We start from the raw sequence: 27,650 nt of genomic DNA on the forward strand, positions 1-27,650 counted from the left end.
TATGCACTTCAGGGGAATGTTATAGATAGTTTAAGTGTATTACAAATCATTAAAAATATTTCAATAACAAAACCGACTCAAAATTGATTAAAAACATGAATGCAACAACAAACCCATAAAACTCCTGGAAGAAAACAGAGAGGGTAAGCTTCTTGACACTGGACTTGGCAATAATTTCTTGGATTTCAAATCAAAAGGAAAAGCAAAAGAAGCAACAATAAACAAGTGGGAATATGTCAAACTAATAATTTTCCCCATGGCAAAACAAACCATCAACAAAATATAAAGGCAACCACTGGAAAGAGAAAAATACTCCAAATCATTCATAAGGATAGCACTGTAGCACTGTCCTCCCATTGTTCATCGATTTGCTCGAGCAAGCACCAGTGACGTCTCCATTGTGAGACCTCTTATTGTTTTTGGCATATCGAATACACCACAGGTAGCTTGCCAGGATCTACTGTGAGGGTGGGATACTCTCAGTAGCTTGCCAGGCTCTCCGAGAGGGACGGAGAAATTGAACCCGGGTTGGCCGCATGCAAGGCAAACGCCCATCTAATTCAGTTTGAATCAGCAAAGCAATCTGATTCAAAAATAGGCAGAGGAACTAATAAGCATTTTTTTCTAAAGACATACAAATGACCAGTAAGCACATGAAAAACTACTTTGTATCAATAATTATCAGGAAAATACAAGTTAAAATCAACATGATCTATCAGGGTCAAAGAGTGCAGCAGGTAGGGTGTTTGCCTTGCAAAGAGCTGACCCAGATTGAATCACTAACATGACAAGCACCACCAAAACGAATGACTGAGCACAGAGCCGGTAGCATATACTGAGCACCGCCAGGTGTGGCAAAATATATAAACAAAGATGATCTATTACCTCACACCCCTCAGCATGACTATCAGTGAAGAGACAAGAAATAACAAATGTTGGCAAGGATGTAGAGAAAAGGGAACCCTCAAACAATGTTAGTGGTAATGTAAATTTGTGTGGCCTCTATGGAAACAGTATGGAGGAAGTTCCTCAAAAAATTCAAAACAGGGCTGGAGTGATAGCAAAGCAGATAGGGCATTTGCCTTGCACGCGGCCGACCCAGGTTTGATTCCCAGCATCCCATATGGTCCCCTGAGCACCACCAGAAGTAATTCCTGAGTGCAAAGCCAGGAGTAACCCCTGAGCATTGCCAGGTGTGACCCAAAAAAGAAAAAAAAATCAAAATAGGGGCTGGAGTGACAGTATAGCAGGTAGGGCATATGCCTTGCACAGAGCCAACCCGGGTTCGATTCCCAGCATCCCATATGGTCCCCTGAGCACTGCCAGGGGTAATTCCTGAGTACAGAGCCGGGAGTAATCCCTGTGCATCACTGGGTGTGACCCAAAAAACAAAACAAAACAAAACAAAAATGATTTAAAATAGAATTATCATATAATCCAGTAATCCTACATCTGGGTATATATGCAAAGGAAATGAAAACATAATATTAAAAAGATACCCAGGGGCTGGAGCTATTGTACAGCGGGTAGAATGTTTGCCTTGTACTCAGCTGACCTGGGTTCAATTCCCAGCATCCCATATGGTCCCCCAAGCAGCAAGCACCGCCAGGAGCAATTACTGAGTACACAGCCAGGAGCAACCCCTATGCATCACGGGGTGTGGCCCAAAAAGCAAAAGTAAATAAATATATAAATAAAATAAAAAGACACCCAGAGGGGCTGGAGCGATAGCACAGCAGGTAGGGCGTTTGCCTTGCACGCGGCCGACCCGGGTTCTAATCCCAGCATCCCATATGGTCCCCTGAGCACCACCAGAAGTAATTCCTGAGTGCAAAGCCAGGAGTAACCCCTGTGCATCGCTGGGTGTGACCCAAAAACCAAAAAAAAAAAAAAAAAGACACCCAGAGGCTATAGCGATAATACCGAGGATAGGGTACTTGCCTTGCATACAGCCAACCCAGATTTGATCCCTGGCATCCTATATGGTCCCCTGAGCATCGCCTGAAGTAATTCCTGAGTGCAGAGCCAGGAGTAAATATCGCTGGGTGTGGCTCCCCTCCAAAACAATTTTTCTTTTAATTAAAAAAATAAATTAACAGGGGCTGGAGCGATAGCACAGAGGGTAGGGTGTTTGCCTTGCACTCGGCCAACCCGGGTTCGATTTCCAGCATCCCACATAATCCCCTGAGCACCACCAGGAGTAATTCCTGAGTGCAAAACCAGGAGTAACCCCTGTGCATCACCAGGCGTGACCCAAAAAGGAAAAATAAATAAATAAATAGATAAATAAATAATAAATTAACAGATACTCATACTTCCTGTTATTTGCAGCACTGTTCATAACAGTCTAAAAATATTAACCTAATATATAAATGCTAAATTTAGAGCAGAAGTCCTGCCTATCCCCTATGAATTGGAAGTTTTCAACAGTCATTTTATTTATGGTCCTCAAGTCAAGATTCTTGTGCCAGAAATGTGAATCTCTGCTTTCATGAGGGCTCTGCCAACTTCTCTTCTCAAGGACCTAAAGAGGTCCCATCCCTCATTCCAGACAGTAGCCAAAGAGTAAATGGAAGTACCTCAGTATTTTTTTCAAGTGGCAACAGGAAATGGACAAAGAGATTCAACACCATTGCCCTTTGAAAATGATTTTGGTATATCTTTCTTGCCTCAACTCCTAGGTTACTTTCTCCCTAAAATTTCATTCACAATGAAAAATGATGAAAATATCAAATTTAATACCAAACCAGAGTTTTATAGTCCTAGAAATCCTTAGATTCAAGATAGTTTGGAGCTGGGAGAAATTTTTAAGATTGAGTTCATGGGGCTGAAGCAATAGCACAGCGGGTAGGGCATTTGCCTTGCACGCAGCCAACCCAAGTTTGATTCCCAGCATCTTATATTGTCCCCTGAGCACCACCAGGGATAATTCCTAAGTGCATAAGCCAGGAGTAACCCTTGTGCATTTGCCAAAAGCAAAAATAAAAAAAATTGAGTTCATGCCTTTACTTTTATACGTAATTGAACAAATCAGAGGTTCAATAACTTTTCTGAAGTTTCTCTTAAGTTTGATTTTTTTAAATAAATAAACATTTTTCAAGTTTTTTATTGACAATCTTTGCATAGGAAAAAAGGAAGTAAAGATGTCTAAGCTTTTAAAATATATTCTTTTAAATTTTTCTGGTTTTTTATTGTTAGGGGCCACACTGATGGTATTGGTGCTGAGGGAAGGGAAGGGTCATGCAATCCTGGACTTGAACACACCATTTGAGCCAAATCCCAACCTTAAACCTGCTATTTTTTCAATCTAATACAATCTTAATAGAAGTCAATAAATAAAGAAAAATGAGACTTACATTCTGCCTAAAAAAAAAAACAGGAGAAATCTGTATATTGATTTCTACAATAATTCACAATACAGCTCTGTGCCTAAGATCAAGAAATTCAAGGGGAGAAAAATAATGACAAACGTCTCCATGAACTTTTGGGAAGTTATTTTTTTCCTTTTAGAGTCATCTAAAGAAAGATCAGGACCACATGTGAATTATGTTATTCTGAGAAAACTCTACTTGAAGGACAAAATGTGTTTTATTGCTCCACAAGGAAAAAAGAAACTGGACTTTATGAAACACACTGGAAAGTCCCATCCTTTCCACATTAGTATAATAAAATAAGATATCACCAGCTATGATCTAAGCAACACACTTATAGAGGTCATTAGAGGTTACACAAAATTTCATCATGAAATACAGTTTTTCCATTTATCTGGGTAACTCTTTGTAATTACTACCATTTCAGCTAAGATTATTTACAGCTAAAATTGCTTGGTTTTCATATTTTTGTTTTTCTCTGTATCCTGCCCACACGGCAGAGCCTGGCAAGCTACCCATGGCGTATTCGATATGCCAAAAACAGTAACAACAAGCTCACAATGGAGACGTTACTGGTGCCTGCTCAAGCAAATCGATGAGCAATGGGATGACAGTGACACAATTATTCTGTATTTTTATAATTTCTTGCTTTGCCTCAGTATTTTTTATACCTTAAATAATATTCAGTGCCCCAAACTTTATTTTAAAATTATATACAATTCAGGAATGAAAATCGGGGGCCTAGCAATAGTACAGTGACTAGGGTGCTTGCCTTGCACATAGCTGACACAAATTCAATCCATGGACTCCATAAGGTCTCCCAAACCCTCCAGGAGTGACCCCTGAGCACAGAGTCAGGAATCAGCCCTGAGCACTGTCCAGTGGGAACCAAAACCAAAGAAGATGCCACAGGAGGAGGAGGAGGAGGAGGAGGAGGAGGAGGAGGAGGAGGAGGAGGAGGAAGAAGAAGAAGAAGAAGAAGGAGGAGGAGGAGGAGGAGGAGGAGGAGGAGGAGAAATATCAAAATTAACCAAGACAGAATTTGCAACTCTTTAGTCCAAACAAGAAAAGACAATCCAGTAATGTCAACAAATATGATAGCCAAGCTTAATATCGAAGAAAGTAAATCAAATATTTACTTAGGTTTTTTTTTTTATTCCTGGAATGAATTTCTACTCTGAGTAAGAAAAACAACAGCAGTGAATCTAAAATGAGAAAAGAAATTTTGAGATACCCCAATTAAGCCTTATCTCTTCAGAACACACCACAGGGAGGGAGAGATAGTACAAGATAGTATAGTCAGCAGGGCCTTGCCTGGCACGCATCTGACCCAGGTTGGATCCCCAGCATCCCATATGGTCCCCCAAGCCTACCAGGAGTGATCCCTGAGCTCCGAGCCAGGAGTAAACCCTGAGCACCACTGCGCTTGGCCCAAAAACAAAACAGAACATACTACAAATCTCAGTAATTAATAGTCTAGTATATACTGGTACAGGAGTTCTTACCATATTTCATAGACGGTTAAAAGACTCTCTGCCGGCTGAGGTGACACGGAAACAGGCTGCCTCTTTCAAAAGCCTTTACGTGGAGCTGGAAAGATAGTTCAGGCCTTGGGTGCAGCCGGCCACTGCACATGAGCCCCCAGCATCACCAGAACAACGCCCTGAATACAGAGCCAGGAGGAAGGCCTGGCACGTTTGAGTGTGGCCCAAACCCACAGCCCTGCCCCACCCCCCAAAAAACAGCCTACAATTGCTCTGCCTTTTTTAAATATACTTAATCTTGTTGCAAAATGTACTTTACAATTAACTTTGCAGATACTTATAATAAATTCAATTTGTAGACCTCCGTTCCTAAAAAGAAAAATCATTCTAAATTTGTCTTATGTAAAACATGAATTTATTTGTTCCATTTGCATATTTCACTTTTATAAAATTCTTTGTATTTTTTAGAAAATTCAGACAGCAGGATGTAGACAGAAAGAGAAAGGAGAGGATTTTGTAATCGAGTCCTGACAGAGCCAACTCTCAGTAGTCTTTTGGCAGAAGGCCTGCGTATGAACTATTTCCAAGACCTCAGTCTGAAAGGCAGCCAGAGACTCCACAAAAGAAAGGTCCAAATTGGCTTATAACCTTTCCCCTTTGACCCTTTACCCAATTGCCTCATACTTTGTGAACTTAAAATTTTATGAGAGAGTATTTTAACTCTCCTGTTTATAAACAGCCTATTTATTCTAGAGGAACAGCTTGGTAGGACATATCGAGGGCACCTGACCTTGGGTTGTCACAGAAACCATGAGCCTCAGCCTTCTCTTATTTGATCCATATGTTACAAGAGTGGGTAGTTTAAGAAGCCATCACTCTTTGATGGACTAAAAAGCCATCAGAGAGAAATTGAAGCACCGTCTTACCTTGACTCATATGTGACACAGACCCACTTTGGTCCTCTCTAGAGAACAGCTGCAGCCAACATAAGAAAAATAAATAAATCAAGAAAAAAATATGAGAAGAAAAAAATTAATGTGAAAATTAACTGCTTAGAGAAATTTTTTAACTGTTTCTTCCTTAAAAAGAAAAGGAGAAGTTCTTTTAGAGATAAACAGTTAAAGGAGAAAACTCTAAAGATAAAGAGTTTATCTTTCAAAGCTATAAAAGACAAGTGGGGATTTTTAATAATCTGCTACACAATGACAACATAAAACTTTAAAACACAGTTAACAAGTTGGTATATACAACAGAATAGATCTGGGCTAGAAACAGAAAAAAAGGGGCCAGAGAGATAGTCCAGCAGGCAGGGCAGTTGCTTTGCATGTGGCCAACCCAGGCTTGATTCCCTGAACCCATATCATCCCCCAAGCCCGCCAGGACTGATTCCTTGAGTGCAGAGCCAGGAGAAATCCCTGAGCATCAGTGGCTATGGCCCAAAACAAAAGACAAAAAACAGAAAAAATTGCCATAGTGGCAGGGTGGGGTGGGGGGAGACGGGACTGGGGAGGGGGGGAGGGATGTTGGGTTTACTGGTGGTGGAGAATGAGCACTGGTGAAGGGATGGGTTATCGAACTTTGTATGGGGGAAACATGAGCACAAAGATGTATGGATCTGTAACTGTACCCTCACGATGACTCTCTAATTAAAAATAAACTAATAAAAAAAATAAAAAATAAAAAAAACAGAAAAAATTAATCAACTTATTTAAAGGCAGATGAAAGTCACAGGATCCTAAGGCCCATAAGGAGTCATCCACAATAAGATTATTTTGGTAAGGGTACTGTTGATAGTCAAATTATTTGCATAAGGGAACTATGTTCCTAGAATTTAGCTTCTAGACTGTGCCATACGATCTATCAGTGTACGTATGGCTGTGGAATAACTTACTAAACTTCTATGTGATAAGTTTATTCTAAATGTTAAAAAAATATCAACAATATTATTTTTTAAATGATACATTAGGATCTGGAAAAATAGTACAGTGGTCAGGGTGCTTGCTTTGCATGCAGTTGACCTAGATTCAAACACCAGCACCCCATATGCAACCCCGCAGCCCCACCAGGAGTGATCCCTGAGTGCCTAGACAGAATTAAGCCCTAAGCACTACCAGGTGTGACCCAAAATAACAAAATAATATATAAAATAACACATTATAAGATGCCTCATTAGCACAGCAGGACATGCATCAGTCTCATAAAATAACACATAATAGTTGTCACCGATTCTCTATATACACAAAAGTGTTGGGGACCCAGGGGCAATGTATCAGGAGAAATAAAATGAGGCTCAACAAGATTGGACATCCCCTTTAAACAAGGAGGAGTGTGTATAATGAGTGCTTAGCAACAGTAAGATCTTTCAGAGTAATGCCAGGGCCTATTCAACATAAAGAATTGATGGATTCCATTTTTTCCCTCATACTTTATATTTCAAGAATTGTAGGCACTCAGAAGATACAGCTTGTAAACCCACCATACTTATGTAGCTCTAAAGCTTTCCCCAAACAAGTTCTAGATACTGTCCTCATGGAATCTACCTGATTGCCAGCTTCACTTTTCTAATAGTCCAAAACACTAAAAAGTGCTTTGAAGCTTCTCATAATGTAAACAAATAGAAGCAGCTCCAACAAGGTGTCTGTGACAACTCAAAAGCAACACTTTATGGTTTTGCTGGAGTTGTGCTAAAATCTAAAACAAGGTCATATCCTACAAATGTGCATACAGGGATGAAACATTTTCCTTTGGGACTGGATGGGTTGTACAATGGGTAAGACATTTTCTTGAAGGCGGCTGACCCATGTTGATCCCCGGTACCTCATTGGATTCCCCAAGTTTCCAAAGAGTTGTCTCATAGTAACCCTGAGCAGAACTGGATGTGGCCAAAAAGGAAAAAAAGAAAAAAATACACAACTAGCAAAACACATTTTTATTAAAAATTATCTCTATGTTGATATTTTGGTTCCCTAGGCACTGCTACTATTTTCTTCTATCAAGTTCAAAATTTTCTTTCAGAAAAAGATTAACACATACAAGTGGACACTTTTGCCCACTGAAAAATACAATAAAATTGTGATGCAACTGGAATTGGAATGAGAGAAAAGCATGTACACAACAGTAAAAGATTATCATTTTAATATACTATACACATACCTGCAAGAACATATACTTATATATGAGTACTTACAATGACATACATATGGCTGACTTGACAGAAGACAATGGGTTTTTCACTTTAGCAATTTAGAAATAAATGCTTCAAACACTTTCCAACATTAGCTTTTGTTTTATTTCTTCTGTCTCAGGATCCATCAGCATCCGATGAATGTTCACCTATGCCCCTCGCCCTTTTATATGCAGGCTCTCTACTATCCCTATATGAATTCATTCTGGATATGGTGACAAATATTTGTTTCCATACAAATTCAATTCCCCTTTGACTCATTAATTCACCACATTGAACTGAAGGAGCATAAGAGGTAAGAACTATAAACACTGGGCCCAGAGCAATAGTAGAGAAGGTTGAGTGCTTGCCTTGCATGTAGCTAACCCAGGTTCCATCTTTAACACCCCATATGGTCCTCTGAGCCCCACTAGGAGTAATCCCAGAGCTAATAGGCAGGAGTAAACCAAGGCATGACAAAAAGAAGTTATAAATGCCAAATATTGGTTTTCATACGACTCATTACTTCAATATTCTAACCAGGGCACCAAATCAGTTTCTGAGTTTTTCTTGCTTCTAGTAAAAGAAAAAAATATTCGCTCTCAGGAACAGTACATCAAACCATGATCTTTCCATCTCCCTCTGTAGAAATCATAACCCTAAAACGCTAGGATATCAAGCCAGTTTAACAAGCCTCCTAAAGATATCAACTCCTTTATGCCAGCATTTGTTTTTGCCAATTTTTATTTTAGGTACAATGGTTGTTTTTTTACAAGATGTAAACACCACACCTTCCGACAGTCCCCCACTGGGCTCTCAAGTTCCCCTCACTCCCCTTAACCCCAGCCCCTTGGCAAACTCATTTTTAAATTTTAATTATTACATTTAGCCACATGTATTAAAGTGTGTGGTTTTGGCAGACACAGTTACCTCACTTCACCACCAAAGTGCTTATGCCCTTCCATCAATGTACTCAGGTTACACCCAGCCCACCTCACCCACTATCCGCCTTACACAGCATTCCTGGTACTGTAATTCAGGGCCATGGATATTATGTCGGCTTTACTAAATTGGAATTCTCAACACAGAATTTTACTGCTTTCCTTGGTGGACCTCTAGGACCCTTGAGTCCCTAAGAAACTAACAGAATATTTTATCATTGCTCTGTTGTCTCTCAAATATTTCTCCAAACCTATAAGAACAGTAGTCCTTGCAGGTGTCCTGTTGTAAAATAAAATCTAGTGTGAGACCCAGCCTCATCATAGCTAACAATAAGGAGCAGAACTAAAAGGAAAATAGTACAGTATAAATTAGTTATAAATTAGTTATAAATTCATAAACTATGAAAATTTAAAAGGGTGCCCAGGGGCCGGAGCGATAGCACAGAGGGTAGGGTGTTTGCCTTGCGCGCGGCCGACCCAGGTTCGATCCCCGGCATCCCATGTGGTCCCCTGAGCACCGCCAGGAGTAATTCCTGAGTGCAAAGCCAGGAGTAACCCCTGAGCATCGCTGGGTGTGACCCAAAAAGCAAAAATAAATAAATAAATAAATAATAAAATAAAAAGGTGCCCAAATTTTAAAGATCTGAATTCACCAAGCAAAAGATAGACTGACCAGATACATCAGGAAATAAAACTCAGCATTCTGTTGCTTTCAGGAAACACACATGAATTTCAATAATAAAAATAAATTCTAAATAAGAGGCCAGAAAACTACCACACACATAAATAGTAGTAGCATTAAAAAGACAGGGATGGGGCGACAGAGACATACGGAGGTAAGACAGCCAACCAAGGTTACATCTCTAGCACCATATATGATTCTCTGAGCATTTCCAGGAGTAACTCCTGAGCACAGAGTCAGGAATAGGCCCTGAGCAAAGTCAAGTGTGGCCCAAACCTCCCCCAAAGAAAAGTCATGCTTAAATCAGAAAAAATATATTTCAAATTTTAAAATTAAGAAAAATGGATAGATATTATATGATTAAAGAGCCAATACATCAAGAGGAGATAATACTCTTTAATATTTATGCGGCAGATTAAGGGATAAGAAAATATTAAGGGGCAACTAAAGGCCTGAAGAGAGATGACAGAGAAAACACAATAGTAGTATGTGACTTAGAACTCCTCCTCACTGTTAGATAGATCAACCAGAGTAGAAACAACAGTCTTAAATAGCTGGACAAGCTGAATTAATAGATTCTTACATATGTGTTCACAAAATCTGTTTGTGGTGCTCTCTTACCACTTGCATTCAGTGGCCATGAGCCACTTCCCACCCCAGCCTGTCACCTACTTCCCCACCCCAGCCTGTCACGGAGGCCAACAGACACATGAAGGACGGAACAGGGCCACCAAACTTGTTGGTGATCAGTTGCTATTTATTCCAGTCTTCACCCCACCATTTATTCCATTCTCCCCTGAACGCCTATGCCTACTCCAATCTCACTGAGTACCCCCGTCCAGTCTCACACTGCCCCTTGTTTCTGTCCCTTCTGTCCCTCATGCTACTTTCCCCACGCCCAGTATCACAGCCTTAGTCAGAGGCTTACTCATCCTTGGGGATGCTCTTCTAAGACAAAGATCTCCTACTAGGAGATCCACTGAAGGACAAAATTTCATCTAGTCCATAACCATTTAAACATCACTTTATATTTACTTCTTTTTTGGGGGGGGGTCATACCCAGTGGTGCTCAGGGGTTACTCCTGGCTCTGCATGCAGGAATTACTCCTGGCTATGTTTGGAGGGCCATATGGGATGCTGGGGATTGAACCTGGGCCAGCTTTGTGCAAGGCAAATGCCCTACCCACTGCACTATCATTCCAGCCCCCTTAAATTTATTTCTTAATAATTTTTCTAGTCATTTTGTATGGACACAGTAAGAGATAATTAAGCTTATAGGATGGCTCTCCTGGGGACATCTCACTATAGATCCCAGACCACAATCTCCAGCCAGATTATTTCTTCCTAATCCCTGCAGGGTCCTTGTTCAGTCACTTCTCTTTGGGTCAAGACAGAATTTGTCCAGGATCATGCTCTTAACTTATTTTAAGTTTTATGGTAGTTGGCCCATCCATCTTTGATATGAAGGTAACTTATAGCTTGCCCTGGTCCATCCAGTCCCTTTTTCGGGACATTGCTTTTGGGGTGCTAGGAACTAAGGGCAACTGAGGCTTAGGTGGAGTAAATATGACAGATGCCCAGAAGTAAATCTTATTCGGAGTCAACTCCCAAGTTACAAAAGCATAGCATTAACTGTCTTCCTGCGTCTATACAAAAAGGACATTGCTCTAAAATAAACTATGCAAAGGACCTATGGGAAAGAGAAAAGCAATATTTCACTTACAAATACAAAATCCAGAGTCCTTAGAAGGATCTGACCTTACAAGTCATAGGGCCTGATTTGGGGATATAGGTGATTAACAGGTAGGGGAATCAGAGAAAAGAAAAGTTAAAGACAAACACAGAGGAATGGGAGTGCCTCAAGAGCACTATGATGGGTATAACCCAATAAACCTAAGCTCCCTGCGGCAAGGGATAAAGGACAAACCAATGCTATCCTACACTTACACAGCTCTCCAAACCCAGAAACCAAATACACATTCTTCTCCAATATATATAGAATATACCACATTCTATGACACAAGCATGCCAATAACCTCATGAAGCATAATATCAAATATCTTTGAATCACAATTCTATAAAGGTAGAAATCACCATAAAAAAAGAAAAACTCATATACATAATGGAATGCTATACAGCTGTAAGGAATGATGAAATCATTCCATTCACTACAACTTGGATAAAACTGTAGGATTTCATGTTAAGTGAAGTAAGTCAGAAAAATAAGGACAAATACTGGATGATCTCACTAATATGTTGTGTATAGAATAAAAAGACAAGGGAGTGTACAGTATAAAAAAAGGGGACACCTAGATTACCCTTGACCCTAGATTATAGAAATTAGGAAAGGGCCCAGAATGATATAACAGTGGGAAAGGTTTTTGCTTTGCATGCAGCTCGCCTGAATTCATTTCTCAACACCACATATGGTCCACCCAAGCCTCACTAGGAGTGGTCTCTGAGAACAGAGCCAGGAATATGCCCTGAGCACTGCTGAGTATACCTTCCACACTCCCCTCAAAAAAAAAGAAAGAAATTAAATGAAAAGGATAGAGAAGAAAAGAAATCAAGGGGGAGAGTAAGAAGAAATGGACAGGACAAAGTAGCCTCCAGTAAGTAAATCGGTGGTGTAGAGGTGCAGTATATCTATATATATATATAAATAACAGAGACAGTAATACTATAAGCATGAGATCCAAACTCCAGCAACAAAACTCTCAAGGGAGTAAAGTTGGGAGATAGGAGGGAATCTGGAAACATTGGTGGAGGGAAGTTGATACTGGTGATAGAACTGGTGTTGAAACATTGCATACCTAAAACTCAGTATGAATAATTATGTTAATTATATGAATTATGATGCCTTAATATTTTTGTTAAAATATTTTTATTTAAAAGTAAAGATAAACAAAATTGAAACTGAGCTAGGCTGGGAAAAGGCAGTATTGTACGGCCCCACATTAGTTTATGGATATTTCATAAAACCTACTAAAATAACTCAGGAAACCTACTGAAGATCCATTTTCTTGCTATAATTTAACAATAATTAGTAGACAAATTAATCCTTTGTCTCTTTCTAATTCCTTAATTTCAATTCTGTCAGTAAACATTGTTTAAAAAATATTTGGAAGATTAGTCTATTTGGGGGATGGATAGGGTTGGTAGTCCCCAACAGTGTCAGGGACTATTCCTGGCTTGTGTACAGGAGTGACCCCTGATGTTCTATGTGAGAACATAGGTTGTGCCAGTGATTCAAACGGGCTGGAAGGATAGGAGGCAAGCATGCTAACCCCTGTACTATTCCTCCAGTCCTGGCCCTAAATCTTAAATGAATATAATAATAAGTAATACATATATAATTCATGGTCTAACCAGGAATAAAATCTCATAGAACACATTTAGTACAAATGTTAACTACTAAGCACATAATTAATGGTATTACAAGATCAAAACTTAAATTTGAGGGCCTGAGAGGTAGTGCTTGTCTTTCACATGACTGATCCAGGCTTGATCCCCACCACTCCATTTGATCCCCTGAACCCTTCCAGAAGTGATTTCTAAGTGCAGAGTGGAAGTAAGTCCTGAACACTGGTGGGTGTGATCCAAAACAAAACAATAAAGAAAATTTAATTTCAAGGTGGTTAAAGTATAAATTCAAAAATTTTAAACAAATTTTTATTTCTTGTATTTTTAATTTTTTACTTAAGAAACTCAATTTTGAAGAGAAAAAACAAAAATAAGTATATTGTTGTATTTATAAAATTATATAGTTATTTTAGACATATGTAACACTACTATTATACATTTATATAAATTTAAAGATTAAGTTATTATTGAGAAAAAATTTAGGAAGAAAAAAACAACTTCCTCTTTTTAATGTTGAGAAAAAATATTAAAGCTGCCATTGAAAAAATAATTTTAGTTCTAAAATAACTATTCATAAAAGAAAATTTAGAAACACTGAAATTCTGAGCTACTAACTATTCTGCTGCATTTAGGGGGAAAGCATGACAACGCAATTCTGCAACCCTTATACACACACAGCTTCCATAACTTTGATGATTTTTTTTCCTTGAGAACAAACATAGAATGACATTATTACTTTACTGTATTCAGTCTTTTCATTAGGGTCTCATAATAATAAACAACCTACATTCCCATGCCTAAGAATTTTTTACCAGGAAACCTCACTTTTACTAAACACTGAATTTTGATTATAAAATTTTGAATATGTCACATAGCACCCATTTTGTTTATAATTTTTGAGTGGATGAGATTAAAGAAAATACATTTGTACTAAAGGAATTTTCTGCCACTCAATTGCCAGTGTAGTTATGCATGAAGAATTCTTATTAAGTCAAGAGAACAGAATACATTTAAAAGCAGAATAGACCCCCTTGATTCAGTCCTACAAATGAAAAAATTCAAGATTCAGGTCTCTATGGACGCTTTTCCCTGCTCAAAAAGAACCTCTCTATTAATAACCATTAAAATGTTCCACATTTTTAAGTCTACAACATCATGGCCTCGATACAAATTAGGTATTTAGGAGAAACTATATTTCATTCACAGGAAAGTATTTTAAATGTACACAATTCCTCCATCATGCATTTTTCAAATACTACAGAAAGAAATGTAACTGTTTTTGCAACCTAGGCTCTCAGAGAGCCTAAAGAATTGATATCAATAGGCAGTTTTATGCTTGATGGAAAATCATTCTAAAGGTTTTTTTTAATCTGAAAATGACGTCATCACTGTGAATTTTGCCACACAAAGGCAGGAATTACATTGTGTTGTTAAAATGTTAACAAGTGCATTTCATTTTTTGAAAAGGCAATTTAGTTTCCCTGAAATAAAGAGTTGATTATATCCCTTATTAATGTTAAAAGAATTTGATATATCACAATGTATAAGCATTACAGCATGTGCCAACTATCAAACAGAAAAAAATGAATCTGATTCATGATTCTCTTTCAGAATGTCTTGTTAGTCAATCAAGTGATTTGTAACCGTGATGGCTGTCAGAAATTGGATGAATAATGAGCCACAGTAAAATCCCAAATTTTTTTTTAGCATTCTCATTTTATTATGTGACTTGTACTGCCATTTTGAGCACTGTTTCTCAGCAGCATAATATTTAGATGCTTTTGACTATTAAAAAGGCTAACATATACACAAGTTTGTGCCCAGTACATTTAATATTTTCATATAAAATTAAAACTCTTGGGGGCTGGAGCAATAGCACAGCAGGTAGGGCGTTTGCCTTGCACGCAGCCAACCCGGGTTCGATTCCCAGCATCCCATATGGTCCCCTGAGCACCGCCAGGAGTAACTCCTGAGTGCAAAGCCAGGAGGTAATCCCTGTGCATTGCCGGGTGTGACCCAAAAAGCAAAAAAAAAAAAAAAAGAAGAAGAAGAAGAATCTTAAGTGTTTCAAGGGCCAGAAAAATAGTACAAAGCAAGAGGTAATTGCTTTGCATGAGGCTCACCCATTTCCAATCCCAGGCAGCACATCTGGTCCCCAGAGCATTGTCAGAGGTCACTCTTGACCACAGAACCAAGAATAGTCCTAAGCAGTACCGGGCATGGCCCCAAAACAAAAGAAAAAAAAATGAAGACTTAATGTTTCAGAAGAGAAAGAACCTCAGGACAGTGGTGGAGAGATATTGGCACTTTGGTGATGGGTATTGTACAATAACATTGTATATCTAAAGCACAAATAGTAGCATTATTGTAAACTATGTTAACTCATTTTAAAATATGTAAGTGTGAAATTTATAATTTAGAGAGAGAAATTTTATTCTTTCCAAACCCCTCAGCATTTGCCTCATTTTGTTAGTGAACATACATTTTAGCACCACTCAACCTTTATTTATTTTTTCTATAGGTACAAAAGATTGAAACTTTTTTTTAAACCTAGTAATATTGAAGGGTTGAAACTTCCTTCCAATGACTACATTGTATAGTGTGTTCTCAATCACAACCATAACATAAACTGAGAACCCAAAAACATTTAATCAAGCCAGAGAGATAGTACAGTGGGTAGGGCGCTTGTGTTGCATGTGGCTGACCTGGGTTCAATCTCCAGAACCCTCTGAGCACTACCAGAAGTGATTTCAGAGAATATAACCAGGAATAAGCACTGAGTACCACTGGGTATAATTCAAAAAACAAAACAAAACAATAAACCATTTGACTTCAAATTTATAATAATATTAAATTACAAATAGACACGATATAAAGTACTTAGATGTCAAAAAACTTGAACTCACTAGTCAGAGCCAGGAGATAGCACAATTAGAGATAGTACATGCAAGGATGCCCATCCCTGGTCTGAAACCTGCACCACATGTCCTGCTCCCCAACCCCCAGCATCACAAGGTATGGCTGAGAGGCCCCCAGCACCATCTGGATAGCAGGGAAAATCTTTGTCATTGAGGGCCTGAGCAGCATCGATTCCTCAACCTCTTGCACTGCATCATGGGCCAGACTGGCAGAGAATCACTGGTGGAGCCCCTGGGCCTCCTGAGTACCACTTGGGAAGCTGTCCACACTATCAAAGAAGAAGGTGCTGGGGGTGAGGAAGACCCAAGGATTTATAAAATGTTTCATGCTCATGTAGTGGGAAAATGAACATTGATAAAATTACCACCCTACCAATCACAGTGTCTAAATTAAAGTTTTTAAAAAGAACTGAAAAATTTTTAAATAAAATTAATAAAATTACTATCCTACTCTAAGCACTAAATAGAGTCAATGCAATCCTTCTCAAAATTCCAATAGCATTCTTCAAACACATAGAACAAGCATCATAAAATTTTTTATAGAGCCACAAAACTTCCAGAATAACAAAAATAATTATGAAAAACAAAATAGAAAGCATTTCATTCCCCAACTTTTACCATAAAGTTATAGTAATCAAAACTGTGGTGGTGGCTGAGGGCCAGAGAGAGAGTTCGGTAGTGATAGTTCAGTGGGCAGAGTGCTCGCCTTGCACATGGTTGACCCAGGTTTGATCCCCATTTTGTTCCCTGAGCAGTACCAGGAGTAATTTCTGAGCACAGAGCCAGAAGTAAATCCTGAATATCGCCAGGTGTGGCCAAAAAACTTTTTTAATTTAATTTTTTTAACTGTACAATGGCATAAAAGCAAATACTCTGCCCAATGGAACAGAATTGAGAGCCCACGGATAAACCCTCACACATATGAACAGTTAAGTAATGAAAAAGGATCCCCATGCATAAAATAAAAGAGGAAAATTCTCTTTAACATATGTGTTGAGAATTGGACAATGCCATGAAAAGAATAAAATTAAACCACTAACACACACCAGACACAAAAGTTAGCAGAAACTACCTAAAGACTGAGAAGAGGGAGTGGGGATTCAATTCAAAGGTAGAGGGCATATATTGCATGTAATCAGGGTCTGGGTTGGATTTCTGGCACCGCAGAAATGTTTAAGAAAATAGCAGTCATGATTATAACAAATAAAAGCTCCAGGAACTGGGCTCTAGCTCAGGGTCACACTTACGTGTGAGGCCCTGAGCTTGGTCTCTGCAACTGCAAAGAGGAAAAATTTTAAAAAGCTATCCTTAAAATGCAATGACCTCCGATTTAATGGGAGAAAATATTCTCACATCATAGGTGAGCAAAGTCAAATATCAAAAATATACAAACCATTCACAATACTCAATGGCCCATCAAGGACCAGGGAAAAGAGCAAAACTGACACTGTTCCAAATAAAATATACAAACATCCAACAGGCATCCCAAGAAAGGTGTCTGTCATCACTGATTACCAGAGAAATGAAAGTTTAAATGATTATGAGATAATTATCTCAAACCTAGGAAAACAGTCATAGCAAAAAGTTCAGAAACAAGAAGTGTGAGCAGGCATGCGGAGAAAAAGGAACCTTTAGTCACCTGTTGGTGGAAATGTAAACTGGTTCCACCTCTATGAAAAATAATATAGAGACTTATCAAAAATTAAAAGTAAAACTACTATATGATCCAGCAACACCAACCATAGAAGTTAATCCAAAAGATATAAAAACATGAATTCAGGAACTGGAGTGATAGCACAGTGGATAGGGCGCTTGCCTTGCACGCGACCGACCTGGGTTCGAATCCCAGCATCCCATATGGTCCCCTGAGCACCGCCAGAGGTAATTCCTGAGTACATGAGCCAGGAGAGACCCCTGTGCATCGCTGGGTGTGAACCAAAGGACAAAAAAATTAAATTAAATTAAATTTAAAAAAACATGAATTCAAAGTTCTTTGCAGTTGCAAGGGGGGATGATTCACTGGCTAATAACACACACCTTACCAGCATGAGGTCACAAGTAGAGGCCATGCAGTCTCCCACATATGCAGAACACGGTCCTGGGGGCTCTACTGTCTGAGGCCTCCAATACCACCAGAGTGTACAATACAGTCTTCAGAACACAGCCCAGTACCCGCAAGCACTACAACTGAAATGTGCAACTCTCAGCAAGCACCACAACAAAAGATGTGAGAGCACCGTATCCAGGAGTGAAAATCCAGAAAGTATATTTGGGAGCACCACAGCAACCCCAGTGTGCACAAGCACCACAACTAAATGAGCATGCCCCGCACAGTGAGCACAGGAAGAAGCAACACATCAAATAGTGTGATACCCTGAGGAACAAAGTGACCAAATGGCCAAGCACCACAAGCAGATGTGTGTCCCTCGGCAAACCAAGCACGGGCAGCATCTAATCACCACAACAACAGCAATAAAGGAAGGAAATTGAAGGAAGTAAAATGAAAATAAACAAAGACATTTGTATCCCTAAGTTCACTGCAACATTATTCACAAGAGCCAAAACAGATGACTCAAATTAAATGCCATCAACAGAGTGTGAGAAAGCCAAAGCCATCATCTATATTCTCAGTGAAATACTACTCTGCCATTATAAAAGATGAGCACAGAGGCCAGAGCGATAGTACATCGAGTAAGGCCTTTGCTTTCCCACGGCTGACCCAGGTTTGATCCCACACACCCCATATGGTCCCCCAAACCCCACCAGGAGTGATGTCTCCATTCAGAGTTATGAGTGATTCCTGAGCATCTCTAAATGTGGCCCCAAAACAAACAAACACATTTTTTAAAATGACACAGCCAGAGGTCACTCTTTTTTTTTTAGTCACTGTGAAATTACAAAGTTATTCATGATTGCATCTCAGGCATGCATATTTCAACACCCATCCCTTCACTAGTGCTCACTTCTCTCCACCAGTTCCCCCTCTTTTGCCTCCCACCCACTACTGCCTCTACAAGGAGCACTTCTTAAAATATATATGTTTTTGCATTGTTGTTTACTGTACTGTTGCACATGAGGTTTCATACAAAAGCTTTACCACCTTTCAGCACCACTCCTCCTGCCATTTGATCTTCCCTCTGCTAGAGTCATTGACACCTCCCTATCCTACCTCCCAGTCACCTCTGGTGGTATGTGTTCTACTAACTACCAGTACTCACGTGCTTTGTTTGCATTATTTTGGGGCATTCATTATTCTCGCATTCTATTTCATTACCCTACAGAGAAAAGAGAGATCACTCTGACTAACTTCACTCAGCATGATACATTCCGGGTCCCTCCAGATAGCAGCAAACTGCATTGCTTTATCTTTTCTCATGGCCCAGTAATATTCCGCTGTGTATATATACCATGATTTCTTTATCCAGTCATCTATTATTAGACATTTGGGTTGTTTCCAGATTTGGGCTATTGTGTATTAATGCTTCAAGGAATGTAGGGCCCCTATAACACCCCAAGGCTGAACTAAGATGACTTGGAATACTTGAAAAGATGTATCACTATCAAGAAAATTGAAAAATTAATTAAAAGTCTCCCAAAAACAAAAGCCCAACCCCAGATGGATTCACTAGTGAATTCTTTCAACCTTTAAAGAAAACCTACAGCCAATCCTATACAGACTCTTTCAGGAAATCGAAAAAACAGAAACACTCCCAATAGCTTCTGTAAGGCAAACATCACCCTGATAGCAAAAAAGCAGACAGAGACACTAAAAAGAGAGAGAGAGAGAGAGAGAGAGAGAGAGAGAGAATTCCAAGCCAATATCCCTGATGAACACAGATGTAAAGAGGCTCAACTAAATTCTAGCAAATAGAATCCAACAACTTATCAAAGAGATCATGCACCATGACCAAGTGGGATTCATCCTGGGGATGCAAGGATGGCTTAACATACACAAGTCAATCAATATAATTTACCATATCAATGAAAGAAGAAATTTAAATCATATAATATCAATAGACACAGGAAAAGCTTTTGGCAAGATCCAACACACATTCATGATAAAAACTCTCAGCAAAATGGGAACTGAAGGAACTTTCCTCAACATCGTCAAAGCCATTTATCACAAACCCACAGCAAATATTGTATACATTAGAGGAAAACTGAAAGCCTTTCCTCTAAGAGCAAGCACAAGGCAAAGCTGCCTGCTCTCGCCACTTCTATTCAATATAGTACTGGTAGTAGTTGCCATAACAATTAGGAAAGAAAAAGATATTAAGGGTATCCAGATATGAAGAAAGAAGCCAAGCTTTCACATTTTGCAGATGATACGATGCTATCATATGCTCAAAATCCTAAAGAAAATACTAAAAACTACAAAAAAACAGAAACAACAGATCTGTATAGTAAGGAGGCAGGCTATAAAAGCAATGTGTGAAAGTCCATGGCCTTCCTCTATGCAAATAATGAAACAGAGGAGAGAGATTTAAAAAAAAAAAAAAAGCAATCCCATTCATAATGGCACCACAGAAAATCAAGTACCTTGGAATCAGCTTAATTAAAGAGGTAAAGGGTCTGTACAGAGAAAACTACAAACAATTACTTCAAGGAATAAAAGAGGACACAAGGAAATGGAAACATATTAGCCTGCTCACGGATTGGGAGGATTAATACCAAAATGGCAATACTCTCCAAAGCACTGTACAGATTTGACACAATCCCTACAGGGGTCACTCTTGAGCAAAGATCCAAGAATAGCCCCTGAGCACTACTGCTGGATATGACCAAAGCTCCTCAAAAAAATACAAATATACAAATATGCTAACCCCGATATTCATAATATTGATAATGTTGTAATGATAAGTTCATGAAAATAAAATATCAAGTAAAAAGTAATTCACAAAACACAGAGCCCTATGCGCTGTGCATTTGCCTTGCATGCGGCCAACCTGAGTTTGATTCCTCCGCCCCTCTCGAAGAGCCTGGCAAGCTACCAAGAGCATCTCGCCCACACAGCAGAGCCTGGCAAGCTACCTGTGGCATATTTGATATGCCAAAAACAGTAACAACAATCTCACAATGGAGACGTTATTGGTGCCCGCTCAAGCAAATTGATGAGCAATGGGATGGCAGTGATACAGTGATACTATTGTGGCTAGAAATGGGACACCCAGCATCACAATTTGAATCCTTAGCAAACAAGTGTGCAAAGAAACACAATAAAAAGAGTGAGCACCAAGCCAAGGTTGCCAGCACCACAAGGTGATATTTGAGCAACACAACCATGCACATGAATGACGCCCACAAAATCACAAAGAAAGGAAGAGAAGAAAATAATAACAATTACAGCTCATAATAAGGAATGATTTAATCTCACTATAGAAATGCTAAGCCTTTTTGAGGGGAAAATTTTATATAACCAACTGTTTTTCTAAATAGTGTACTATCTTATCCTTTTTACTTAATGGTCTTTTTCCAGAAATATTGGGTACAAATGGCAATGCTAAATTCAAATTTAAACACCAAATAATTTTATTTGTATTAGTGAAACTAACAAATTTTAATTAATTTATATTAATTCCATTAATATGAAATAAAGTTCATTAGCCTTATAGAGAAATATTGTCAATTTAAACATTTAATATATATATATATTAAGTGTTTAAATATATATATATGTATATACATATATATATATATATATCCTCCATACCGTTAAGTCTTTCTTTTGCAGGGATAGAGGGGTGGTACTGGGCCACACTCAGTGGTATTCATGACTTACTCCTGGCTCTGTTCTCATGGGCCACACTTCTCAGTGCACTGGAGAACTATCTAGTATGAAGGAATCAGATCAGAACTACCACATGCAAGGCAAACACCTTACCCCCTGGACTGTCTCTCCAGTCTGGTTAGGTCTTTTTCTTTTTTTTAACTTCAGTGAGAAGTCCTATCAGACTTTGGCCTTGGATTTGTTTACAACCCAAAATGAAGGAAAATACAGAGTAACAATCAAAAATCAGGACACTTGTTAAACAAGACTAGAAAAGAAAATTTACTTCAACAACCTGACAATGAAGATGGCTTAAGTCAAACAAGAATAAGGGCTGGGAGATGGCTCAGTGGTTAAAGCGCTTGCGTTGCAACGGGTGGCCTTAACCCAGATCCTCAGTGCAGGAAACAAGTAGCAGCTCTGCTGTCTGCATTCCTCAGCGCTGCAAAGGATCCAGCCACACTGCAGTCAGGTATGTGCAGGCACCACAAGGAAAAGTGGTGTGACCCCTGATGGGCACCACAACTGTAACAAAAATATAGACAAGCCCAATGACCCTCTGTGCTAGCATGTCAACTAAAGGAGTGTGATCCCAGCAAGCACCACCACTAAATGTGCAAGTACCACAACCAAGCATGTATGCAACCCAGGTTACCTCAGCATATTGACAGAAGGAAAAAAAAAAACGAGGTGCCAGGGAGCTTAGCAGGCTGGGGCACATTCTTTGAGTGCCATTGGCTATACTTCACAGTCTCCCAAACACTACCAGGAGCAGGCCTGAACATTGAGGCCAGAGAAGCATCAGAGGACTGCCAGTGTTATTAAACCCTCCCCTCCAGAAACCCTAGAATGGGAACTGGAGATATCACATGGATATCTCCATGGACGCACTTGCCTTGAACGTGGTCAACCAGGATTTGATCCTTGGCACCCCATATAGTGCCCAGAGTCTCACCAGGAGTGGTCCCTGAGAACAGAGCCAGGAGTAAGTTTTGAGCACAGCTGCGTGTGATCCAAAAACCAAGACCAAAACAAAACAAACTAAAATAAAGAGGGTCAAATCAACACCATTAATTATCAAGTTATTTATATCACATAGATTTATGTATATACATATATGTGCACGGAAGAGCCTGGCAAGCTCCCCATGGCATATTTGATATGCCAAATACAGTAACAATAATAGTCTCACTTCACTGACCCTGAAAAGAGCCTCCAATCCTTGGGAAAAATGAGTAAGGAGAGGCTGCTAAAATCTCAGGGCTGGGATGAATGGAGACGTTACTAGAGCCCGCTCGAGTAAATCAGTGAACAATGGGATGACAGTGATACAGTAATACACTGATGTAATATGTGACTGTTTTTCTTCAAATAAAATTATGAATTATTAATCAGATAGCATGGGAGGTAAGAGAACTATTTTGGGTATATTGATAAATGTTTATATTCACAAGTGAAAGGAAAAATATTATTTATATTCCTTTTCATGATTAGGTTGACGTCTGATTTCCTAGTATCAAGTAATAAAATTTATGCTTCAGCATCCCAATAATTCTGATAATACAAAGTTTCAGCCAAAATATCATTAGCAGAACTAAAACCAAATAGCATTGCAATCTTTCCTATATGTAAATGAAACCAACTTACCATTAATAGAGATGAATGTAGAGTTGTTTTTCCGCAGTGGGTAGAGATGGAGTTGCTGATCCAGCCATTCTCTTGCCAAAGCTTCCTGATAAACAATAGCTTGTATCTGCAAGATAAGTGTTGCCAATGGTGACAGACAATAACAAAATAGAATAATCAATATAGAAATTAAACCTATGCCATGGTCCCAAACCACAATTTTTTATAAACTAAAAATTAAGTTTTGTACCAATTTAAAATTAATTTTTGGTATTTGTAACAGGAATATAAAAATACAGAATATTCACATATAAAATTGTACATGTATTTACTCTGATGTATTCATTGTATTCAACATATTTCTGAACTAATAAAAATATAAATAGCTACAGCCTGACATCTATCCCTAAGTAAAAATGTTCTCAGCTGTCTTTACTAAAACAAAGATTGTTTCTGACATATAAAATCAGAAGTGTACAGTGAAAATGCTAAAAACATGAATTCATGCCAACTTTACATCCCTCATCACCAGCAGCAATAACTGAGGAAATTATAGAATATTTTCGTTAATGTTAGCAATATTCTCAATAGCATTAAATGCAATATGACTACAGCCAAAATTATGCTGACATTTCCCAGAATTCAAAAAATTCTTCTACTCTTGATGAAGAAAAATACTTTCGTTTCTAGCCAGACTGTTCATGTATGTTAATACAAAAGACAGAGGTTTCATGATTCAACATGCCATACTGACTCCTGAATGGAAATTTCTCAATTGCCAGTTATAATCTTGTTCAACTTGAATTGAGGAGCAAGTTAAACATTACTTGAAAACTTTTGTTTGTTTGTTTAGCCTCCCAGACTGTGAGGTTGTCACGGTCACCTTAGAGCACGCAGCACACACTGGGATTAAATTTATGGCTCGAGTTTGCCTTTCTTGAAACCATGGAGTCATTTGCTGGGCCATTTCTCTTTGGGGCTTCCAAGCAGCAAATCTGTTGGGATCCTCTCACCACTTGCAATGGCACTAGGATTTGAACTCAAAGCCTCACACTTGTCAGGAAAGCACGTTAAGCCACTGAAACCAACTTGAAGACTTCATTTTTAAGTACAAGTAAAATTAATGTAACTTTAAATAGTAAATTAACTATACTACTTAAAGAAATCAGAAACTAGATTAATACCTGTTAAAATCAATGAGAAGTCAGTAACAACTACTTCTTTACTTCAAAAAATCACAATAGCAAGTGCCTATGGTAGACAAAGCAATCAATATATAGAGGTTATGTGAACTGGAATAGAAATTACAAAGTTGGGCCAGAGAGACAGTACAGCACTTAGGGCACTTGCTTCACATGCAGTCAACCTGGATTTGATTGACTGTACACAATCTCAAAGAAATCAGAATGTCAATATTATGGGAACATTACACTTTTAGTTCTACATAGCTGTCAATGACAGCTAAATTCTAATCCAGATTTTGTGCTAGAAAAGTAAGGCTGAAGTGGAAAATCAAGGGGAGAAACAGATGAGAAGCTACAGGGGCCAGGTCAGGGGGGTCAGGTACAAAGGTGTTGTTAAGGAATGATAGAGCCAAATATCTAAACCACTCTCAAGAGACCCCAAATTTAATAAACAGACTTAAAATGTGCCTTGTCAAGATGGCAGGCTAGGGCTAGGCATTGTCTAAAACCAAACTATAAATAGTGTTGTAACTCATGGTGCTTTTATAATATATCGTTGGTGCAAGGAGAAACTAAAATAAAATAAAATCACAACAGAGCACAGAACTCTCCCAGGGATGAGACCCCACTTGCAAGCAGATGGGAATAAACTGCAGCAGAAATATTGAACACACCTGCAAAAACATACAAGTTCACTGCCACCTATAAACAAACTTAAATTTAAGGCACTATACAAATGTTCCAGTCAAAATTCTGTTTTAATGGTTCATTCTCCTTAACAATATCCCCACCAGGTCACCAAAATTGAGAGTCCTCTACCAGTCGCAAATTCCTAAACTTCCTCTTGTGTTCTGGTTTCTGGTTTCTAGCATATCTAGAAGAGGACCTTACAAACTACACCTAATAGGTGTTTGATAAGTTGAACTGAACCAATTTTCTTGCTTACTGAGATATTGCCCCCAAAACTATCTCTGATTCTAGCTACTGACACCGTTCCTAGCAGGATGGTCTTGTTTTGTTTGTTTGCATGCTTGCTTGCTTGCTTGTTGGAAGGTTGGGGAGTCACAATCAGAGTTTGTGATCAGGGCTTACATCTGGCTCTGTGCTCAGGGGTCACTCAGCTGGCTTGGGGGAATCAGATGTGATGCCAGGGATTGAACCTGGGTTGACCAGGTACAAGCCAAGCACTCTGCTGGCTGTACTGTCACTCTGGCCTCTGTGTGTTTGTTTGATTGATTGTTTAGGATGATCTAGTTTTAAAAGACAAAGTCAGGGCCAGAGCAATAGTAAGGATATAGGGTGTTTGCCTTGCATGTGGCTGACTCGGATTCAATCCCAGCATTTTGTATGGTCCCCTGAGCCTTATCAGGAGTGATCCCTGAGTACAGAGCTCGGAGTAAGCCCTGAGCACCACTGGTGTGGCACAAAAGCCAAAAATAAATAAATAAATAATAGGCAAAAGAAGAGATTATTTGGTCATTGAAAGAACATGTGTTCAAATACCTCCAAGTGCCATAGGAATTAGTGTAAATGATACATGATCTTGCCCTTAAATAACTCGATCTATTAAGAAAAATGGGTGGAAATTATCCACACCTTGTAATCAGCTATATAACAAGATTTATACAAAGTGCTTCATCGTTGCAACAACAATAACATCATCAACATTGGTGATAGGAAGGGAAATGGGGAAAGAGAATAAACATGTATGTACATATATGTATACATATAAATGAAAGAAAGAGTAGCTACTGAACAGAGGAACAAGAAAGAAAGGGAAGTAATATAGAACAAAGAGATGAAAAATTGTAGGAGTGCAAAAGATACACAATATTTTGAGAACTTTGTGTAATGTTGAGGAAAGTAGCAATGAGAAGGAAAGGGCAATGAGAGAATACAGGAGTGCCTTATAAGCTAAATACTCCAGACATCTGTCCTAACTAAAGGAGATAACTCAGAAGATTGCCACGATCTTGACAGGAACTGAAGAGAGAGTACAGCAGGTCAGCGGCTGCAGGTAGGGTGCTTGCCTTGCACAGCCGACCCCAGGTTTGTGGCCCATAAAGCAAAATAAGATAAAATTAAAATTTTAAATATTTTGACAGTAGTTTGAAAAGATAAATGAAATGTCAAGACTAAAGGCAAAGACAAAATTACATGAGACCATTGGCTTTGGCAGGGGCAGGGGTGGCTGCACCTGGCAGTGCTCAGGGCTTAGTCCTGGCTCTGCATTCAAGGATCACTCCTGGTGGGCTCAGGAGACCGCATAGGGAACCACGGATTGAACTGGGTCAGTCACATGCAAGGCAAGTGCCCCTACCCACTATACTGTCATTTTACCCTAAAGGTTTGTAGAAATTTGGTAACATAATTCACCATCAATAATCATAAGATTTATTACCCAACAGAAAAAATTATATATATGTATTTTATTTACTTATTAGAAATTAGAAGACTATCACAGACTCTACTTTATAACAAAACATATTATTATGTGATCTCAAAAATAAAGTGTGCATGAATTCCCCAGGAATAAATTTTTTTTTTGCTTTTTGGGTCACACCTGGCGATGCTCAGGGGTTACTCCTGGCTCTGTACTCAGGAATTACTCCTGGCAGTGCTCGGGGGACCATATGGGATGTTGGGAATGGATCCGGGTCAGCTGTGTGCAAGGCAAATGCCCTACCCGCTGTACTATCACTCCAGCCTCAGGAATAACTTTAAGATGACAAAATATCCACAAGATTTAGTAGTGGAGTTACAGGTCATGATTTTCTCTTACCACTAATAGATCTCAATTTTTCTGTATAATAAAATTAAAAATAAACTCTAGAGCAATTTCTTAAAATTTAATAGCTAAAATTAGAATTTATCCTAAAGCTCAAGGATAGAGTTCCTTGATAATGTACTGACCCCGAAATCTTTTTTTTTTTAATTTTTTATTGAGTCACCATGTGGAAAGTTACAAAGTTTTCAGGTTTAAATCTCAGTTATACAATGCTCGAATACCCATCCCTTCACCAGTGCTCATATTCCACCACCAAGAATCCCAGTATAGCTCCACCCTGCCCCCTCACACCCCAAACCCCCCCACGCCCCTAGCCCCCCCACCCTAAGCCCCCCCCCCGCCTGTGTAACTAATAAATTTCAC

At 38.9% G+C, this 27,650-nt stretch overlaps 1 protein-coding gene across 21 annotated transcripts in view; it reads right to left on the minus strand.

Moving 5' to 3' along the window:
* LOC129404909 (uncharacterized) overlaps positions 1–27,650 on the minus strand; it is a 161,031-nt gene that overhangs the window by 102,049 nt on the left and 31,332 nt on the right. For 7 of the 21 annotated variants that reach the window (XM_055139671.1, XM_055139886.1, XM_055139852.1 and 4 more), the window contains 2 exons: positions 23,337–23,442; positions 22,585–22,656 (listed from right to left, as the gene is read on the minus strand). In XM_055139671.1, coding sequence (XP_054995646.1) covers positions 22,585–22,656; positions 23,337–23,442 — 178 coding nt within the window. Of the gene's footprint in view, positions 1–4,876; positions 4,993–5,781; positions 5,831–21,984; positions 22,199–22,580; positions 22,657–23,336; positions 23,443–27,650 lie in introns of those variants that run through there. The other 14 variants (XR_008630301.1, XR_008630286.1, XR_008630282.1 and 11 more) reach the window with 5 other exon arrangements.

The sequence above is a fragment of the Sorex araneus genome, chromosome 1 (assembly GCF_027595985.1).
Source record: "Sorex araneus isolate mSorAra2 chromosome 1, mSorAra2.pri, whole genome shotgun sequence".
Taxonomy (NCBI): Eukaryota; Metazoa; Chordata; class Mammalia; order Eulipotyphla; family Soricidae; genus Sorex; species Sorex araneus.